We start from the raw sequence: 21,031 nt of genomic DNA on the forward strand, positions 1-21,031 counted from the left end.
TTCTGTCATTTTGCAGATCACACTCACTTAGCATTTCATTTGTGCCAGAACAGGTATATGGGCCTTACATGTATTAACTCACTTAATCCTCACAAAAACCCCATGAGGTATTGTTATTACCCTTATCCCTACTTTATAGATGAGAAAACAGAGACACAGAGAGTTTTAAATCACACAGTTAATAAAGATCAGGGACAGCATTCAAACCAGTCAGTCTGACATTAATTTACCCTCTCAGTATTTTAATTTCCTCATTGGTAGAGTGAAATAAAATATCTACCTCACAGAGTTCTTGTAAAGATTAAATTAATTAATATAAGTAATCATGCCTGGTCTAGAATTAGCATCATATAAATCTTAGTTATGACTAGCTTTCCAGTATTATTCCTATGGAGAAATTACGTTTCACATACTTGATTTTTTGTGTGTGCAGGGTCACCTCTCTCACTTATGTCAAATACTGACTGAGTTGCTTCGCAGCGATGAATGTAGAACTCATTCATTACCCCAAAAGTTGAGCAAATATGTATTGATTGATCCTGGGTCAGAGACCGTGCTAGGCCCTGGGGCACCAAGAGAAATGAGACACAATACCTGTCCTCAAGGAGCTGACAGAGAGTGAAACCAACAGGAACATGACAAGCAATTCAATACAGTTTGGCAAATATAGAGGTGACAATGGATGTTTTCCCAGGTGGTTTGGGTAAAAGATATAAATAGATTAAGAAAGAAATAAGACAAACCTAAGAAGACAGAAAGCCCTGAGGCCAGATGAGGGGCTGGCACTTAAACTCTTAGTTTGGCCTTGGTGTGTACAGCTCTTTTCTATGGCACCTTCCTTAGAATGATTAATCAGTAAGAAATGACTCGCTGTGATCTGAACCAGTACAGGAAGTATACATCCTTCATGTTACTTAGATTATTTTTTCCTTTCGTTGTGACTTTGTGTCACATGAGAATAAGCATTCAAGAAGATTACACAGGTCAATTTCTTTTTTTATATATTTATTTTTGGCTGTGTTGGGTCTTCGTTTCTGTGCGAGGGTTTTCTCTAGTTGTGGCAAGTGGGGGCCACTCTTCATCGCCGGTGCGCGGGCCTCTCACTGTTGCGGCCTTTCTTGTTGCGGAGCACAGGCTCCAGACGCACAGGCTCAGTAGTTGCGGCCCACGGGCTTAGTTGCTCCGCGGCATGTGGGACCTTCCCGGACCAGGGCTCGAACCCGTGTCCCCTGCATTGGCAGGCAGATTCTCAACCACTGTGCCACCAGGGAAGCCCAGGTCAATTTTTTAAATATAGAAAAGGTTGTCTTTTATTTTAGTTTGGTTCAATCACAGCCATTCAGGGAGATTAAATGGGCTTTATTATCTAGCTTGGCTTGAATGCTGGTGCCACTATTTCCTGCCACTCTTTGTTTTTGTTGTCTCCTGCTTGCATCACTTCCTTATCTGAGCTTCCCTTCCTCTAGACTTCCTTCTATGGTTTAACTTTACTATGATCAAAAGAACACATTTTTTCCATACACCTGCTTGCTTTTTTCTAATCTCTGCCCATTCTGAGTCTTGGCTATGGGCTGAGCCAAAAAATAGCCTCTGATATCAGGGGCCATGGCTGTCAAAAAACAATCTTTTCAGAAGAGCAAACAGGGAGAGGAGAGGCCAGGCCCTGGATTGTAAAGCTGCTGTTACAACCACTGAACAAGGGCTTTTGCATTCTTTACTTTGCCTCTTCCTGGCTGAGAACTCACAGTAGTTGTCCTAAAGCTTTCCCTAGAGCATGAGTGATAAGAAATCTGGACCTGGAAGTATCACCTTTCTGGAGCAGGAAAATGAAAGGGCAACACTTTCCCAAGATGGTGAGTTTCCTTGGGGTTTCAGGGTTTGGAAGGTCCTTGCTTGGACAGACTGATCCTGTGTCTGCTATGACACTAACTCAGTGTTTACTCTCTGACTTGGACACAGTTCCCACCCTGTGCACTCATTTGTGCTTTTCTGTGTGTTGTGGTTGCTAGGCAATATAAAACAAAAATGTATTTGAATTCCTGTGTGGGAAGAAAACTTTAATGCTGCTTTGATCTCCTACAATTCAAATGACAAATCCACTTTTACAGGATTCAGTGTAATTGAACAATTCATTCTGGGATTTACTGATGACTGAACCTGTGAGACTAGGATAGGGTGGGGGACTTGGGGAATATTTGGCAAGAGGTCCTTGAAGGCAAGAGTAGATGACTGATAGAGATCAGGATGCTTAGCTGCCTGGAAGGCAGAATAAGGTGTAATAAGATGAGTCATGTACCGGAAGGTCAGCTAAGCAAACTGGTAAGTGTACAGAAACCAAGGAAATAAGAAAAGTGGAGAAAAAAATGTGAATTGAGATGAAAGGGAGGTGAGAACAGCCAAAAGAGGAATTGATGCCCTTGGCAAGAGGAGATGATAAGGGAACAATTTTGAGAAATTTGAGATTTTTCTTACAAGAAAATGGAAGCTGTAGTTCCTGTTTTCTGGTCTGGGGAATTTGTTTGCTTTCAACATTTGTCTGACTGTTCTCAATCACATTTGAATACTCATTGTCACCTTTTTAATTGGGAAAAATCACTTTGAGCTTATATCAATTGCATTGTTTATTAATGGGGTTAATAGTACCCAGAGACAGTGAGGTAGGTCATGAGGCCATGGACTTTCGAATGAGGCATGAGTTCCCATCCCAGTTCTCCAGCTCCAGCCTGCTGGCCTCTGTAAATGAGGACAGCAATACCTGTGCAGCGTTGTGAGGATTATGACTGCAGAATCCTGGGAGAGGGTGAGTGCTCAATATATAGCATCTTCCCTTATTATTTGTTATTGCTATTATTTCACCTGAAGACAGGGAGATTGACCTGATTATGCTTTAAACCCCTTTTCAGTTTTTATAAGATTTCTCAATGATTTAATTCTGATGTGAGAATGATGAGTCTTTTCACCATACATTTTGTTTATTTATTTATTTTTGGCTGTGTTGGGTCTTCGTTGCTGCAGGTGGGCTTTCTCTCTAGTTGCAGCGAGCAAGGGCTACTCTTTGTTGTGATGCACAAGCTTCTCACTGCAGTGGCTTCTCTTGTTGCTGAGCATGGGCTCTAGGTGCACGGGCTTCAGTAGTTGTGGCTCACGGGCTCTAGAGCACAGGCTCAGTAGTTGTGGCGCACAGGCTTAGTTGCTCTGCGGCATGTGGGGTCTTCCCAGACCAGGGATCGAACCCATGTCCCCTGCATTGACAGGTGGATTCTTTAACCACTGCACCACCAGGGAAGTCCTGACCGTACATTTTGGTCAGGACTTCTCATCATTTACTGAGAAGATTTACTGAGAAGATATCTCCCAGATAATCTCATCTGTGTCCATTTTTAAAAATTGTGCATCACAAACTATCCCAAAGCCTAAAGGCTTAAAATGACTTCAATGTATTAGCTCACAATTCTAAGGGACAGCCGTTTGTTCTGGGCTCAGCTGGGTTGTTCTCCTAGTCTTGCCTGGGATCACTCATTTGGCTCCAGTCGTCTGGCAGCTGGATGGCATCTGGATGGTCTAAGAAAGCTTCACTCACATCTCTGGCAATTGGTGATAGCACTCCGCTGGGTCCTCCTCTGCACATGAACACATCCTTCAGGAGGCTAGCCCTGGCTTCTTCAGACCAGAGAATCAAGATTCCGAGAGGGAGAGGGCAGGAGCTGCAAGGCTTCTTGAGGCCTAGGCTCAGAAGCCTCAGAATTTCACTTTATCATTTTCAATTGGTCTAAGCAAGCACAAGGCCAGCCCAGATTCAAGGAGGCAGAGGAGGAACAAAGTCACTCCATGAAGGAGTATACCTTCTGCCATGAAAGGAACCATGGACGCCTGCTTTGTAAACAACCTACCGTGTCTTTAACTCTCTTTCACAGATGACAAAAACAAAGCCAAGGGAGTTAAATATTTGGCCAAGATCACCAGCTAGAACCTGACCCTCATTCAGTGCTCTTTCTACTATTTGATGGCAGCTCAAGAACAGGCCAGAGTTTGGTTCTCAGGGAGCAGACAAGTGGGGCCAAAGACTAGAAGATAAAGAGACAACTGTGTATCATTTACCGAGTGCATTCTCAGTGGTTAGTACATAATTAGTCATCAAAATAGAGACGAGGACAGAGACCTGCTCAGAAAAAGGTGGACAAAGAAAAGTGAGTAGCAAAGGTCGGCAAGGGCACAGTGGGGGTGTACAAGGAAGATGGGGAGATGGGTTCATTACTCAAGGATGGAAAACAAAGGAAAAGAAATTTAACATAGAAGGAGGAACCTCAGAGGACAGACTCATTCAGCAGGCGCTAGAATGGAAAAAGACAGCACACGGCAGACTAAGATTCCTGTGAATGAAGAAAGAGCATTTTGACTTGGAGCAGAGGGTTGGGACTACGGCCCAGCAAGAAAAGACCTGATTTAGTTTAGTCAAGTTAATCAGCCTAGGGGCAGAACAAATTACATGTATAGACAGCAGTCCCTTGTGATATGTTGAGTCAAGCTGCACTAATGAAGCAAATAATCTGTGTACTGGTGATTTGTCTATATGTATGTTGTATGTCCTTTGTAACCTTGAGGTTATTCTCTTGGGTATAAAGTGGACTGTGTGCTCTAAATGACTGGCTGAATATATAACAAACCAAAAGAGATGAGGAAGAGCCCCGTACAGGCTGGCCATGAACTTGGTTCAACTCCATTTGCAAGCAACTGTTATCTCTCTCAGACTAAGGCTAGCTGAAACTTAAAATACTGTCTTTTTAAGTTTCACACATCAAGATACCCCTGCTTTATGTTCAGGTTTTTTTTTTTTTCTTTTTTGATGATGTTGAGCTAATTTGATGTGTTTTTTTTTAAGTAAATAAATGAGTTTTAACCACTGGTTTTACAATTGGTGTGCTCCTTTTAGTACAAGAAGCTCAGTCAACCATTACAAGTATACAGACTGTATTTTATAGTGCACAGGGCTTATGGGTATATAAAGCTTAAGGCAGTAAATTACTGATGCCTAGAGTAATACCTAGAGTAGACTTTTATGTCATTCATAGTTTCCCTTCCTGGGTTATCCTTACTTCAAGGGCCAGAACTATTTATGTTTACTTATTTAGTAATACGTACACACAATGCTATTTTTTACTACCTTACCCTTGAATTTTCTCACTCTTGGCTGTACATGTTCACCCACTTCCCTGACAACCTTGGAATACTTCTGCTTTAAAAGCCACTGGATTTCTTCAAAATCTTGCCCTTTCATGTATCTACATATAACCACTATATGGTTTTATATATAGTGACAGTAGTTAATAGCACTGTATTGAATATTTCAAAGTTGCTAAGAGAGTAGAGATCTTAAAAGTCCTCATCACAAGAAAAAAAGTTTGTAACTATGTGTGGTGACGGATGTTAACTAGACTTATTGTGGTGATCATTTCACAGTATATACAAACATTGAATCATTATGTTGTACCCCTGAAACTAATGTAAAATTTAAAAAAGTTTTTAAAATTAAATAATAATGTCAATTATACCTCAATAAATTGAGGCATAAGACATTTCATTTCTCATTGTCTTCAGGAGACAAATATTAGCATAAACTAGAGATTAATTTTGTTTTAATCTCCTCTACTCAGAATGAGGTTTATATGGCTCAACATTCAAAATTTAATCAGAATAGAAGAAACCTGGGGAAAATAACTAAAGCAAATAAGAAAAATAGTTCATATTTTTATTAAACATGCCACATTCCAGTGCAAAACTCTGAGGCATTGATTTATAAATTTATCAACTGTACAATTGCCAAAATACAACATATAATTAGTAAACAGACATATGGGAAAGTGTTCAAACTTCACTTATCAAAGAAATGTAGCATTTTTTTTAAGAAAACAAAAATTCTTAAAAAATAGCCGCCCACAATTCTAAACATGTACCTTGCAAGTATTAAATTCAGAAAATAAAAATACTCAAAATAATAATATTTAGTCTTCCAAGGATGCCCACTGGCAGTCTTGTACGTTGCTGGCATGAGTAATATTGCTACAGCCATTTTGAGAAGCACTTTGGTAGTGGTAGAAAGAGTCACAAAAACATTTTGACTCTTTGGTCCTATAATCCTACTTCAGTATCTGTCAGGGGTACTGTAAAAATAGAAAATGTGCAGTGATGTTCATTAAGCAATACTTATAAGGGAAAATCACAATGTTCTGCACCAGAGGAATAGTAAATAAATTATGGAAATCCTAGTAGTTGGAGTATTATGCAAATATTTAACGATTGCTCCAAAGATAAGTAATGTTGAAGGTGTCTTATATATAACCTTTTTGAAGATTATACATGCATTATGTGAATGAATGGCATCTTCTATGCACCTATGGAAATTAGGAATTGAGGAATCTTCCTTGATATATCTCTGTCCCTAACCCTCCAAAGTCATTTAATCATTTGGTGGACAATTTCACCCGCTAAGTAGCTCTGAATACTTTCTACTTTTCTTCCACTTCATCACCACCATCCATGTCCAAGCAAACACCTCTCTCTCTCCTACACCCTATAAGTACCCTGACCACTCTCTCTTGTTCCCCACTGGAATCTTTTCTCCACCTGCTGCTAGGATGATCTTTTGTAAAAAAAATTTATTGAGGTATAATTGACATTATTATTTAATTTTAAAAACTTTTTTTTATTTTACAACATTAGTTTCAGGGGTACAACATAATGATTCAATGTTTGTATATACTGTGAAATGATCACCACAATAAGTCTAGTTAACATCCGTCACCACACATAGTTACAAACTTTTTTTCTTGTGATGAGGACTTTTAGGATCTCTACTCTCTTAGCAACTTTGAAATATTCAATACAGTGCTATTAACTACTGTCACTATGCGTACATTACATCCCCATGACTTAATTAGTTTATAACTGGAAGTTTGTACCTTTTGACCCCCTTTACCCATTTGTCCCATTTCTGTCACCCACTCCCCTCACACCTCTGGCAATCACCAATCTTTTCTCTGTATCTATCAACTTGTTTTTGTTGTTTAAATTTCACATAAAAGTGAGGTCATATCGTGTTTGTCTTTCTCTGACTTATTTCAATTAGCATAATGCCCTCAAGGTCCATCCATGTTGTCGCAAATGGCATTTCATTCTTTTTATGGCTGAGTAGTATTCCATTATATATATATGTATGTATAAAGCCACATCTTCTTTATCCATTCATTCATTGATGGACACTTAGGTTGTATCCATATCTTGGCTATTGAAAATAATACTGCAGTGAATACAGGAGTGCACATATGTTTTTGAATTAGTGTTCTCATTTTCTTCAGATAAATACCCAGTAGTGGGATTGCTGGGTCATATGGTGGTTCTATTTTTAGTTTTTTAAGGAACCTCCATACTGTTCTCCATAGGGACTGCACCAAGCTGCATTCCCACAAACAGTATATGAGGGCTCCCTTTTCTCCACATCTTTGCTAACATGTTATTTCTTGTCTTTTTGATAATAGCCATTCTGACAGGTATGAAGTGATAGCTCATTGTGGTTTTATTTGCATTTCACTGATAATTAGTGATATTGAGTATATTTTCATGTGCCTGTTGGCCATCTGTCTGTCTTCTTTGGAAAAATGTCTATTCAGAGCCTCTGCCCAAATCAGATAGTTTGCTTTTTTGCCATTGAGTTTTATGAGTTATTTATATATTTTGATAATTAACCCCTCATCAGATAATATGATTTGCAAATACTTTCTCCCATTCAGTAGGTTACCTTTTCATTTTGTTGGGTTCCTTTGCTGTGCAGAAGCTTTTTAGCCTAGGATGATCTTTTAAAAGTACAAATCTGATGTGTCATGCTCCTGCCCAGTCATCAGTGCTTTCTCGTTGCTCCAAGACTAAAGGTCCAACTGCTTAACCCAAGCCCCAGTGTTGCATGATCTAGCAGCTGCCTTTCTGCTCTCCCCTTCAGTTATTCTTCTCCACTGCCACATCCCAGCCAGGCCAGCCTCGTTTCAGTTCCTTGCTTCTTGCCTTGGGGGCACTTACTCTATAGCTGCTACCCCTCTGCCTGGAAAGCTCTCTCCCAGAACCGTCTACCCACTACCTTTTGCTTCATCCTTCAGGCCGTATGTCATCTACTTAGGGAAATATTTGCTTCTGCCTCATATAAGCAGGGCCCCTTGTTATATGCTCTCATAACACCTGTTTAATTTTTTTATTGTTTGCCCCCACTCCTACCCCAGCAGAATGTAAATTCCATGAGGGCAAGGACTTGACTCGTTCACTGCTCATTGCCCAGAGTTCAAACGTGTTGAATGAAGAAATCATACTTAACACTCTTTGTTATCTTATATTTGTATAATTATTGGACTCATATCTGTCTCTCTCATTAGGCGGTAAGCTCTCTAGGATAGTAGCTATATCAGCTCTTGCCATTGTATCCCTGCATCTTCTCTGCAGGAGGCTTTCCACAAGTATATATTTAATACATTTTATTACAACCATGTGAAAAGTGCAGAGGAAAAGATCACATCAAAAGGGCAGTACTGATTGCATTAGGATTGTGAAAATATGACTGATTTTTTCTCTATCTACAAGAAACATTACAATGTAAAATGATAATATAAATAACTCACATTAAAAAGAAACATATATTGTACTTATTGAATAAACATAATTTTACAAAAATTAAAAGTGGAATTGATACCTGTAATTACTCTGTTCTAAGAGACCAGGTGTTTGATTTTTTTCCCTAGTGTGTCTAAATGGGTGCATCATTTTCACACAGCTATAAGCATAGATAAAATGTTGTACTTTGTTTTTTCTGCTTCATGTTATGTCACATGCCACATTGCCTGAGTAATTATTTTTAGCAACTGCATAATGTTCAGTTAAATTCATGTATTTTGTGGGGGATGGGGAGTGGGAGGGTATTTCTTTAAGATACATGTCCTAGAGTAGAATTCACACTGTCTGAGTATTCACATAGTGGTACAGATTTCTGACTTCATTGGCCAAATGTTGAAAAGAAACAGGTAGTGATGGGCTTCCCTGGTGGCGCAGTGGTTGAGAGTCCGCCTGCCGATGCAGGGGACACGGGTTCGTGCCCCGGTCCGGGAAGATCCCACATGCTGCAGAGCGGCTGGGCCCGTGAGCCATGGCCGCTGAGCCTGCGTGTCCGGAGCCTGTGCTCCGCAACGGGGGAGGCCACAACAGTGAGAGGCCCGTGTACCGCAAAAAAAAAAAAAAAAAAAGAAAGAAACAGGCAGTGATGGATTTGAGTGCAAGTGTGGAATGAGTGCTTGAGGTGAAATTAAATGAAGTGTGATTATTTTAAAAGAGAGTCAATGTTATATGGAGGCTTTAGAAAAAAATAATAAAGTTACGTTTATTAGAGAGTTACTAAGTCGGGTAGCTTGACCTCTGAAATGAGAAGGATGTGTTGAGAAGTGGGCAGGGATGCTGCTGAATGTTGGGGTCTGATAATTAGGAAGGGTTTTTGAGGAACTAGAGGTGATGTACAAATGTGGCACATTAGGGAATTTCCTGGAGGTCCAGTGGTTAGGGCTTAGCAATTTCACTGCCTGGGGCCCAGGTTCGATCCCTGGCTGGGAAACTAAGATCCTGCAAGCTGCGAGGTGTGGCCCCCTCAAAAAAAAAAAAAATATATATATATATATGTATATGTATATGACATTAATAAATGAGGTAGTAATAAGTTGGAGACAGCCAGTACTGGTTAGAAGCAGGTACTTGTGGTCTCTTAGTCTGTTAGTAAGAATAGTAGCAATAGAGACAGGAGTGACCAGGTGTCAGAGGGACGGCAATGGCAAAATGGGAGGCACCAATGCAAATTATGTGGACTAGACATGATAACTGTTGCGTAATGCTTTTCAAAATGCAAGTCTGGGCAGAATGGCCTCTGGCTTCCCTCTTGATTATTTTATAAAATGACAGTATCATAGCCCCAAGCAGGAGCCTGACTTACAATCATCACAGTTCGTTGCCTTTAACCCCAAATTCGCCATTCTGCAGCTGTCTTGCTCACCACTTTCTTAGGAATACAAACTCTCTAACACTTGTGCTTCACAGAGGACCCTGGATAAAGGGCAACTGCAGAGTCACATGAACTTCTTTCCAAAACAGCAGAACTTCTCGAGCTTGGGGCCCAACAACAAGCCTGGCTTTTTCATCAGAGCTTTGTCAAGCTGACCACTTGATGAAATTTGTCATTATGTTCTTCAGACTCCCCTTTCTGCTTTATTTGCCTCAGTCCAGGGCAGTCTCCCTCTGGATTAAATATTCTCTCATTTCCAAACAGTTCTAGGGTCCTCCTGAAATGGAGCAAATGATCGGCTTTAAAAATAAAAAATCACAACTGATGATTTAACTAAGGACTTAGAGCAGCATTTTCATTTGAAAGAAGACTAAGCAGGTAAGGGCGGGGGAGAAGGAAAAAGAAATAATGATAGGATTTCAGTTCTGGCATTCTGGAAGTGTGGGTCAGACACATTTGTGCTTTGGATGACCTTTCCTATCCATCTCAAATCACACTGCCCTTAACTACTGAGCATTAGCCATGTCCTCATTCATGGGCTTTTGTGTTTATGTGTTTAAAGAATTACATTATCTAAGACCGTTACATTCAACAATTTCTTTTCTGCATATAAGCTTTTCTCTTTGACCACTGAATGGGCAAGTAAGGACCCTATCTGTTATATTCACCATTGAATCCCCATTGCCTTCACGGGACCTGTTACATAAGCATAGCTCAATAAACATCTAATCATTAATGAGTGAATGAATGAGTAATCAGAACTAGAATATTCTAGTTTCCCCATGTCATTAAAATATCTATCATTCAGTTGCATTATTAGGTCAGGTTTGCACAATGCTCAACCCACATTGTCCTCAGCAACTTGATTATTTCAACTACTAGCAGACACTTTTAGATTGTCATCGAATTTATGTGATTACAGCCAAAATACATCCATGGTGGTGAAGAGGAAACTCCGACTAGAGCCAATTTTTCCCCTGGACTTATAGTTTATGCAACTCCTCCACTAGGTAAAGTTTGACCCATCACATGAGTTTGCACTTCATGCGAAGAAATTTAAAGCATGCATTGATATTTTTGTTTTATTTCAGCAAACTCCAGAAGACAAAGAGGGATATCAGATGGCTTCAAGGAGTAACTGGTAAATGGTTTGAAGAAGTTCAAAGGAAAAAGTTTTGCAATGAAACAGATGTTAGCCAAATGTTAAAACAACCAGTTACATACAGACTGAGAAAGGGGATGGCAGAAAATGGTGAGCTCTTAGGGCACCTCATTGTAGATAAAGGCTCAGTGGGATCTCCAATTTAACCAATCCACATTCAGGACTATTTTTAAATCATAAGGGGCAAAATTCACAATAAAAAGAGTGAACTGAAAATGGACTGTACTGTCTTGAGGGTATGTTTTTAGAGTCAGGCAAGATAGCACAATGGTTAAGAACACAGGCATCAGTATCAAAAAGGGCCTGGATTCAAATCTCCACTCTGTATGTCTCTATATTCTCTATTCTATCAGAATTCATGTGACTCTGTTCAAGTTACTTATTCTTATTCTCTATAAGCCTCAATTTTCTCATCTTTAAATGGGTATGATAATACCTACTTCACAAGGTGGTTGTGAGAATTAAATAAAATAATACGTATAAAGTACTGAACTCTAATACAGTAAGCATGTAAATACATGGGATGATGATGCACAAGGAGGGGGAGACAGAGGAAGGGAGGGAAAGGAGAACAGGACATGAGGGGGGTTAGGAGGGGGAAGGTGGTAGAGAAGCTGCCACCCTTCTGGTACTTTGGTAACTTAAACCCCATAAATCAACTCAAACAAATGCCTTCCTTGGACATTCTAACTTTGTGACTACCATCATGTCTCTCACCTTCACCAATGGCTTATTTTTTAATCTGTAAATGAGGATAATAAAAACTGCTTTCTCAGGACTATTTGGGAATAACGAAGCGCATTAGAAATTTTAAGTAGTGGAACAGTGTAAAGTATCTCTCTACTGATAGAGTCACATTGACTGCTTTTGTTATATGTTACTAACATTAGTAACATTGAGAAACATGTAACAATATATCTAAACATATATTGGAAATATTTTGCAACTCCCATAAAAAAGAAATCTATCTAAAAAGTTCACAATTCAGATTTTTAGATTAACCCCATATATACCATGATGAATTTCCCCTTACCTTGAATTCCTCATTTAAAAACTCAGCATGTCCAGAAGTATTACAGCATGATGGAACTGGTATATGTTGAGCATGCCTTAGAATTTTTAATACTCATATATAATATCATATATTATCTATACATATATATTATACATATTTATATTACATGCATACCCACATATAAACCGTATATGTAGCAAATACATGTGCACAGAGATTTTAATGGGAATAAGGAGCACTCTAAAGGGCTTAATTACCTTTTCCTTTACTTTCTTTGATATGAAAAGTCACGTAGTCTATCACTATGTTTTTGTTTGTTTGTTTGTTTGTTTGTTTTTGTGGTACGCGGGCCTCTCACTGTTGTGGCCTCTCCCGTTGCGGAGCACAGGCTCCGGTCGCGCAGGCTCAGCGGCCATGGCTCACGGGCCCAACCACTCCGCGGCATGTGGGATCCTCCCAGACTGGGGCACGAACCCGTGCCCCCTGCATCGGCAGGTGGACTCTCAACCACTGCGCCCCCAGGGAAGCCCTATCACTATGTTTTTAAAGCACCAAAATAAAAATTTCTGAAGGATAGGGTAGTTAAGAGCAGCACGAGAACCGGATGAGGTCCCTAACACACTACCTTTGGCTTTGGATTGTCCTGGGGAAAACACATTGAGAAAGTGTCCCAGCTGGTATGAGGGGAAGGACATCCTGCAGAGCTGCAGGCCCCAGCACCTACTGAAAGACTCCCCACTCTTAGTGAGGCTTCTCCACTCAGCAGAACCAAGAGGCACAGGGCGCCCCCTAGTCCCGAGGTCTTCATGTGGGGATGCCTGCGATTCTAGACTGCATGGGTGGGGGTGTTAGTTCTCCAAGAGTATTCACCTGGAAATATTAATCATGCAAAATTTTTACAATTTTCTTTTAGATCCTATGGAATTACAAACATCAAGATCTAAAAATATACCTAATCAAAGAAACCCAACATCCGTTCCTTCTCGGCTGAGCTTCAGATCATCATTTGCTTCCCTGTTCTCATTCAGAAAATCCAGAAAGGAGACTTTAAAGCTTCAACCGCTGGGAGAGAAAGAGTGAGTTAAACTCAGCTCCTGTGACAGCTCATTAGTTATCTGATACCAGAGCCCACCAGCCTGTTTTGTGTTCAGAATGTTTAATGTTCTTAGAATTTAATTTCAGATAGTAACAAAGGAAACAGGGCTGAGCCCTCAAAGGGACAAAGTCCTTATGAAACTTTGAAACTGGGCTCATCTGAAATCCAACTTCTAACCAACTGCACAGGTCTCAGGAGGTGGACATGGTGAATGATGGATTAAATGTTGAGAAATAATTATTGACAGTTTCTCCACTGCTCCAAGAGCCTGGTCTTTGCCCTGGTCAGGAAGATACATTTAAATTGAAACTACTCCTTACTTGGGGAGTATGTGTGTCAGGAGAATTGCAGTATAAAGAGTAAATGAGCATAAATGAGATGAGCAAAGAGTAGAGAAAAACTGAATTATGAAATGGAGAAAAAATATATTACCATCATTTAAAATATTGAGGACAGCCATTCTTCTGTAGTTGCTTGGAATTTAAACTTAAGGTGAAGGAGAGGAAACTCTGAGAGCAGTGGAGATATTGTTCCAGATGGTTCCCAGTTGAGAACTGTGTAAATGCGTTCATCTTGACTCATTACGCTGTTGGATTGTTTTGTGAAAAACAAGCAAGGCTTTGCTTACATGCAATTTGCTGACTGCTAAATATTTTCAGCATGTCTTCCTGGTTGAAAAGCTTCCCACCCTCTTAAGGTGTTGGCTTGGCACATGATGTGTTCCATGTGTGCCATTAAGAGTGCATTGCAGCTCTAAATAAAAGGTGTTGGAGGTCACTCTTGCTGAAAAACAGCAGGCAGCAAGCAGCTTGGTGAAGTATGCAATGAGGCTCCTGACTCGAGGAGCTCTTGGGGGAATGGAAGGTTTTTGCTTCCAGCTTTCACCTGAGGCTGTTTTTGTCTTTGAGGAAATAGTGAAGAGCTGAACAAAATGTAGATTCATGTGATCGTTTCTACCAGAATCACTTACGAGGAAATACTCTTCAAATAGTGAGTAGCTTTTCTTTGTAAAAAATGTTTTAAACACTAGTAATTCTCTTATTTGGGAATTAAAAATTGAGGAGTATTTCCTTTATAGGAAATATTATTTTTAAGGAGAAAAGAAATATTCCTAATGTGTAGTGTGGCTGAGACTTATGATGTAATTTGTGTTTTAGGTAATTTTCTTCAAGGCAGAGTTTTATTGTAGCTGAACAATCTAACATTAGTAAACTAGGAAAAGTTGAGGAAACTGTTAACTCTATTGACAAGTTATTTCCAAGCTTATATTGTAAGTTGCTGCCAAAGTGGATCAAAGAAGATGAAAGATCTATAATCTTCATTCTGGGTATCATGTATTTTAGTTTAGTTTTTCAATTTGGAAAAAATGAAACTCTTGCAAAATTCTGTTTAGCGATTGTTCTTCTTAAATATCACAATGACTTGTAGCTGTCTTTTAGCCAAACACAGGATACAAAAATGAAACAAATTTTATCCTTTAAGCATGTGTGTGTGTTACAGTTTTCAGAATTTGCCATCTTTAAATACATTTTATGTTCAAACCATAAGTGGGAATAATTGTGCTGGTGCAAAATGTAATGAAGGCACTGTTTTGTGCTCCTAATAGGTTTCAGAAGATAAAACATGAAAATATGCCCTTTTTATTTTTAAATATGAACATGACCTAAATATCTGGATCTAAATCCTGAATCTGAATGTGTGTGCTGGGGGAAGGGTGTTTTTTTGTTTTTGTTTTTTTGTTGTTGTTGTTGTGTTGGGGTTTTTTTGTGGTACGCGGGCCTCTCGCTGTTGTGGCCTCTCCCGTTGCGGAGCACAGGCTCCGGACGCGCAGGCTCCGGACGCGCAGGCTCAGTGGCCATGGCCCACGGTCCCAGCCGCTCCGCGGCATGTGGGATCCTCCCGGACCGGGGCACAAACCCGTGTCCCCTGCATTGGCAGGCGGACTCCCAACCACTGCGCCACCAGGGAAGCCCGGGAAGGGTGTTTTTAAGGGAGCATAGTACTATGGTAGGACTATAAATTGTGTGTCATACATTCCGAGGGGCCCTTTATTCTTAAGTAGAGCTTTTTTCCTTCGGCAGTTCTGATTTTTTTCAAAATACAGAATCAAGCTTCAGCATACAGACTCTGGTTCAGGAGCTCCTCCTTGCCTATAAGCGCAGTGGGAGGAACTGACAAAGAGCCCCAGAGGGGAGCACAGTCATCCTGTGCGAGGCAGGTTTCTACTTGCTGAAGCCATCAAGACTCAACTTTGTCACACTCTGTCCTCTGGAGGACAAGTCAGCAAAGCAATTTAAGAGGATCTTCTGCAAATCACAGAAAGAAAGCCAACCCCTAGAAAGCCATGGGAACATAGTGACTTCATTAATTAATAAAAAGGCAAAAAGTTTTGCTATTTCTGATTCAAATATGACTACTGAAGTTTCTCCTCCCAAATTTATGTACTTCCCAAATTATCCCCTTATTATTTTAATCCTATTTGTAAATGATTGAACTGTACTCTCTATGACTCTACCACAACCCCAGGAACAAAGAAAATTTTCCATTAATGTTTTAATTCATTTATTGCTAGCCAAAAATTCAAGAAAACATACATATACAATTGTACCTTGGTATCTGCGGGGGATTGGTTCTGGGAACCTCCTGCGGATACCAAAACCCACAGGTGCTCAAGTATCTTATACAAAGTGTACGGTTAGCCCTCCATAGCCACAGATTCAGCCAACCAGGGTTCCATCCGCGGTTAGCTGAATCTGCAGAACCTGTGGACACTGAGGGCTGACTGGATTGTGTATCTTTCTCCTAATATTTCCCTGTAAGTTATGTTTCCTTGTGTCTTGTTTTGGGGTGTTTATTGCCTGAGATATGGTGCTCAGTCCCTGCCACAGAATTTCAGTAACTCCATCACCTCCACATAGTTCAGCAAGTACCTAATAGCTTATCATGAGCTTATCATGAGCTTATAAATGCAGCCTTCCTGGCTGCCCAGCAGTATCTGCAGTTACTTTTTCTTATTCCAGACCCCCGGTTATTCCACTGATGCACCCCTCACTGTGAATAGGTGATGTGCCACCCTCTGTTCCATGCACCAACACACTCCACAATGAAGTCGTCCCTGCAAAGGGGCCCCTTCACGTCTACACACATTCTTAAAGCTATGAAGCCATGTGCCACCAATTCATGATGGCGATTTTAGAGATGTTGATTGTTTTCCCCTCTACACTTTCCTTTGTTGTAGTCCCAAGGACTAGGGCAAAGTGGAAGTACAAGAGAACTAGTTCATAAGACTCATGAGTAACATGTACAGTTAAATTTAAGTTGGCTTCTTTCCTTTGAAGACCATCACAGTGTATAGCATACAGTAAGTACTCACCACACAGCTGTGATTATAGCGTGACAGCTGCTCTCCTGGAGTGAGGGTATGCCTGCCCACTACCCTGTTCCTTTCGGATGATTTTTTTACCTGAGGATGCAGAGTTTTGGTGGGTGCCCAAATTTACCTGATCTATCATAGGATGTACACATCCTAGGCAGTCCAGTTTACATAAGCAAAAGGTCAAATGCTATTTTGGAAAGTTTAAAAGGCAGATTATTGTTTTCCCTGGATTCTGTTTTCTGTCTGTCTGTCTCTCTCACTCTTCCTTTTTCTCTCTTTCCAAATGTTTTTGGAAACGTGCTGCCTTCCTTTTTCCTGCTAAGTGACTAGGCTTCAGTTGGAGGACACAGGAATGTAAGACACCTAGATCAAAGGAGAGATCAGAGTAAGCAAAATCCTTCTCTGGAAATTCTTCTTCAGTGATCCCAGGTGTGGTGTCCACAGATAAACAGTAGGATTGTGGTGACAAGAGGGAGAAGCATGACAAAGGGAGTGGTTCCCATTATTAGAATTTCATCAGCATTTTAAAACAATGACAGATAACCAGGCCCTAGCCTTGAGATTCTGATTCAGGTCTGAAGTGGAGTACTTTATTTATTTTTAATTCCCTAGGATATTTGGATGCTCATCCAGGTTTGGGAGCCATGGTGGCAGAGCTTCCTACCCCCATTATGGCAAGGGCCATCAGAATTCCTGGCATGGTACTAATGGCTGAGGTGATAGCTTCTCTTTCATTTGTTTATCAAAGTCCTGCTCTGGATCAGATACTGTGTTTAGTGCTGGAGATAAAATCGTGAAAATAAGGCAAAGTCGTCCCCACCTGGAGGACTTCAGAATCTAGTAGGCAACACCAGATGACTGCGTGTGGTTGGGCAGAACTCTAGGAAGTGCTGATCACATCGCAATCATCATGGATTTATTCGTATATTCATTATGGCCGTTTTCTGGCAAATGTCAGTAAGGATCTTGAGGAAGGGCTGCTCTTTAGAAGACACACAGGGGTGACCTCTGAGTGACAGCCTGGGTGACAGCCGAGTACACGGATGATTGTGGTATCGTATGGTGAGTGCTGTGGTGGATGCATGGTATTCCTGCCATGAGAACATTATAGGAGAAGCAGTTAATTCAGACTGGAGGATACAGAAGCATTCCTGGAAAAAGAGAGCCGATTTCTTTTTTTTTTTTGCTTTACGCGGGCCCCTCACTGTTGTGGCCTCTCCCGTTGGGGAGCACAGGCTCCGGACGCACAGGCTCAGCGGCCATGGCTCACGGGCCCAGACGCTCCGCGGCATGTGGGATCTTCCCGGATTGGGGCACGAACCCGTGTCCCCTGCATCGGCAGGCGGACTCTCAACCACTGCGCCACCAGGGAAGCCCAAGAGAGCCAATTTCTGAAGGACACATAGGACTGAGCGAGGCAATTAAGAGTTAGGAGGTTGCGCTGGGCAGAAAGAATGGTTCAGCAAAGATGCAGAGACTGGAAACAAGCAAGAACTCATCTAGGTCATTGAGGTTCAGTGACCAAGTATGAGGAGAGACTGATAAGAGGTGGGGTTCGAGCAGCTGGCAAAGGCCGGAACATAGGAACCTTATACATGCAATGCTAAGGAGCTTGGACTTGATCCTTTAGACAGCAGGGAGCCCTTAATCACTTTTTCTAAAAATACCATTCTTTTCCTTATTATATATATTATATATGTATATGTATTCATATATAAAACAGATAAAATCACCCCCCACCCACTGACCTGGACAAACACTAATTATTTTGGTATATATCCTGCGTGTGTGCATATTGTATATATATTTTTTTCATTAAACAGAGAAGTGACATAATGAGATTTTCATTTTAGAAAAATCACTTTAGCACAGTGGTTCTCAAGCAGGGGCAATTTTGCACCCCAAAAGCCACTTGACAATGTCTAAAGACATTTCTGGTTTTCATAACTGAAGGGTGGGTGCTATTGGCATCTAGTGGGTAGGGGTCAGAGATGTTGCTAAACATCATATAACGCATGTGACAAACCACTACACTGAAGAAATGCCAGTAGTACCAAGGCTGAGAAACTGCTCTACCTATAGCTGGTGAAGTGGGAGTATATGTGAGAGATCTTTAAGGTATGGCTCAGTAGGACTTGTAAGCAAATGCAGGTGAGATAGCTTACAATCTCTTGAAATCACCAAGTCCAGAGGTGAGGCATAGCTTTTGTGATTGCACTGTTGTTTTTATTCACTCTACAAGTGGAAGCCTTTCACATCAGAAACATAAATTAACTTGAAGGCGGGCCTGGAAGTGACCATGGAGACTCTGGGCCTCCAAGCCTCCTGAGTCCTATACGCTGCCTGCAACCTAAATCCACACGGCCTTGCACACTGTCAGGGAACATGCATCCTCCCACTCACAGCACACCCTCCCACTCGGTGACACTCTGTCTCAGCTGTGCCACCTGCTACCCTCAGAAACTGATTCATGCCTCTGCTCCCTTCACTCCAAATCAGACCAGGGGCCTGGCTGAGCTGATGAGAGTGCTGGGCTGCACAGCGACACCATGAAGCCGGCAGCTCCGCAGGGCTCTGGAAAGAATCTTCACAATCTGGACATTCTCTTGGCTCCAGGCAAATTGAATTCCTTGCCAGTTCCCCGCCTCGCTTACTCTCTTACATCTCAGGCTTGTGCTCCTGCTGTTCTTTTCCTCTCATACCTGTTCGACCACCACCTTCTCTCCCTGTTGCCGTCCCGTTTATCTCGGCAAGTGCTCACCGGCCCCTCTGCATTTTCAGCATATTTTACTTAAGCCTCTGTATTGTCCTTTTCACATTGTGGCTTGCACTTTGGCTCTTTATGTATCTAATCTTTCCTATCATAAAGCGTCTCAGAGAACAGGGTCTCTATCTCAGGCATATTTATTTCCTCCAAAGCCCTCAAAATAGTGCCTAGCATGTAGAAGGCTTGCAAGCTCAATAAAGCTGTATGAAAAGGAAGCATATGAATATAAACAGTATTTCAACTTCTAAATATTATTAGTATAGAGCTGGTATTTCAAAATAATACGAAAAAAAATTTAATTTTAATTTCTGTTTAAATTTTGCGCTAAACTATAAAATACATGTTGGTATCTTTTAAATATAAAATTGCTTGGCCTCCCAGGTTTTATGCTTAACTTTCAAGAACCATGAAGCAACTAGGAGTTTGAATAAGGAAAACTGCATCTTGCCACTTTCAATTGATCTGACCTAGAGTCTCAGTTTGTTTAATTCTTGATTCCATCTTGCTGTTCTCTTAGCGAAGGAGAGGACTTGATTTCATACAAGACCTCTGAGTCATTATGGTCTATTAACTCTTAAGCTGCAATTCAGGCAGCGTACCCTGGCATAGGGTTATAGATTTTAAAAAATCAAAATTTATCTCAATTTTGGACCTATGTCTTTAAAATTTTTCACCTTCTACTGAATTTTAGAGAAGCAACATAAATAGTAAAAGCATAATTGTTCTCCTTCAAGATGATTTCATAATAAATAAGGCATATTTATAAAAATAAGCATCCTGAAGTCATCTTTATAAGGTTTGCTTTTTAAAAAATTCCCTTAAGAATTGTTGAGTCTGGTTCTGACTTACTCTCTCTTTAAAATAAAAATGTACAGAAGCAGAAAATCTGTTTCCCATTTACAAGAAAATTCTGTGTGCCATACTGATCAAGAATGAGAGCTCTAGATTCAGTCAGCCTGTGGCCGGCTCTGAGCTCAGCCACTATGTACCTTGTATAGTGTCTTCTAACTTCTCTGATCTGTAAAATGAGAGTTGTCATAGTATCCACTTGACAAGAGTGATGTATTTAAATGAGATAACATGCCTATAGAGCACGAGAATACTGCCTGACACACAGTAAACACTCAACAAATATAACTGTTTTGTAATTAAGTCTTCATGCTATGTTCAAGTACAAATCCACTATTATGTAATTTTTCTTGGCTACCTGAGTGACAAAGATGTAAAACATTGATCCTAAGCAAGAATAGGAAAATGTTTCTGAAAGATTTTTCAACAGTGCACTAAGAAATGTCTCCCTACTAAGCATCAGAAATATATCTTCTCAAGATATCAAGATATAATAGCAAACATGCTATTGATTTTCCAAAAGTTAGGCACTTCTTCAAAGAAGTTATTTCAAATTCTTTTCACAGATGTGACGACCACATACCTCCTGTGTCTGTGAGGGGAACTGCTTTGGTAAGTAACCAAAGAACTAAAGGTTATGCTGAAGAACTCAGAATTAATGTAATTCCTGATTGGCTACCTACTTAAA

The 21,031-nt window shown here is 40.6% G+C and overlaps 1 protein-coding gene across 2 annotated transcripts in view; it reads left to right on the forward strand.

Moving 5' to 3' along the window:
* Positions 1-21,031, forward strand: part of EXPH5 (exophilin 5) — a 60,825-nt gene that overhangs the window by 23,758 nt on the left and 16,036 nt on the right. For both annotated transcript variants that reach the window (XM_079707464.1, XM_079707465.1), the window contains exons 2-4: positions 11,170-11,330; positions 13,169-13,331; positions 20,910-20,955. In XM_079707464.1, the coding sequence (XP_079563590.1) occupies positions 11,170-11,330; positions 13,169-13,331; positions 20,910-20,955 (370 nt within the window). The remainder of the gene's footprint in view (positions 1-11,169; positions 11,331-13,168; positions 13,332-20,909; positions 20,956-21,031) is intronic.

The sequence above is a fragment of the Hyperoodon ampullatus genome (genome assembly GCF_949752795.1).
Source record: "Hyperoodon ampullatus genome assembly, chromosome: 7".
In the NCBI taxonomy this organism is placed as follows: Eukaryota; Metazoa; Chordata; class Mammalia; order Artiodactyla; family Ziphiidae; genus Hyperoodon; species Hyperoodon ampullatus.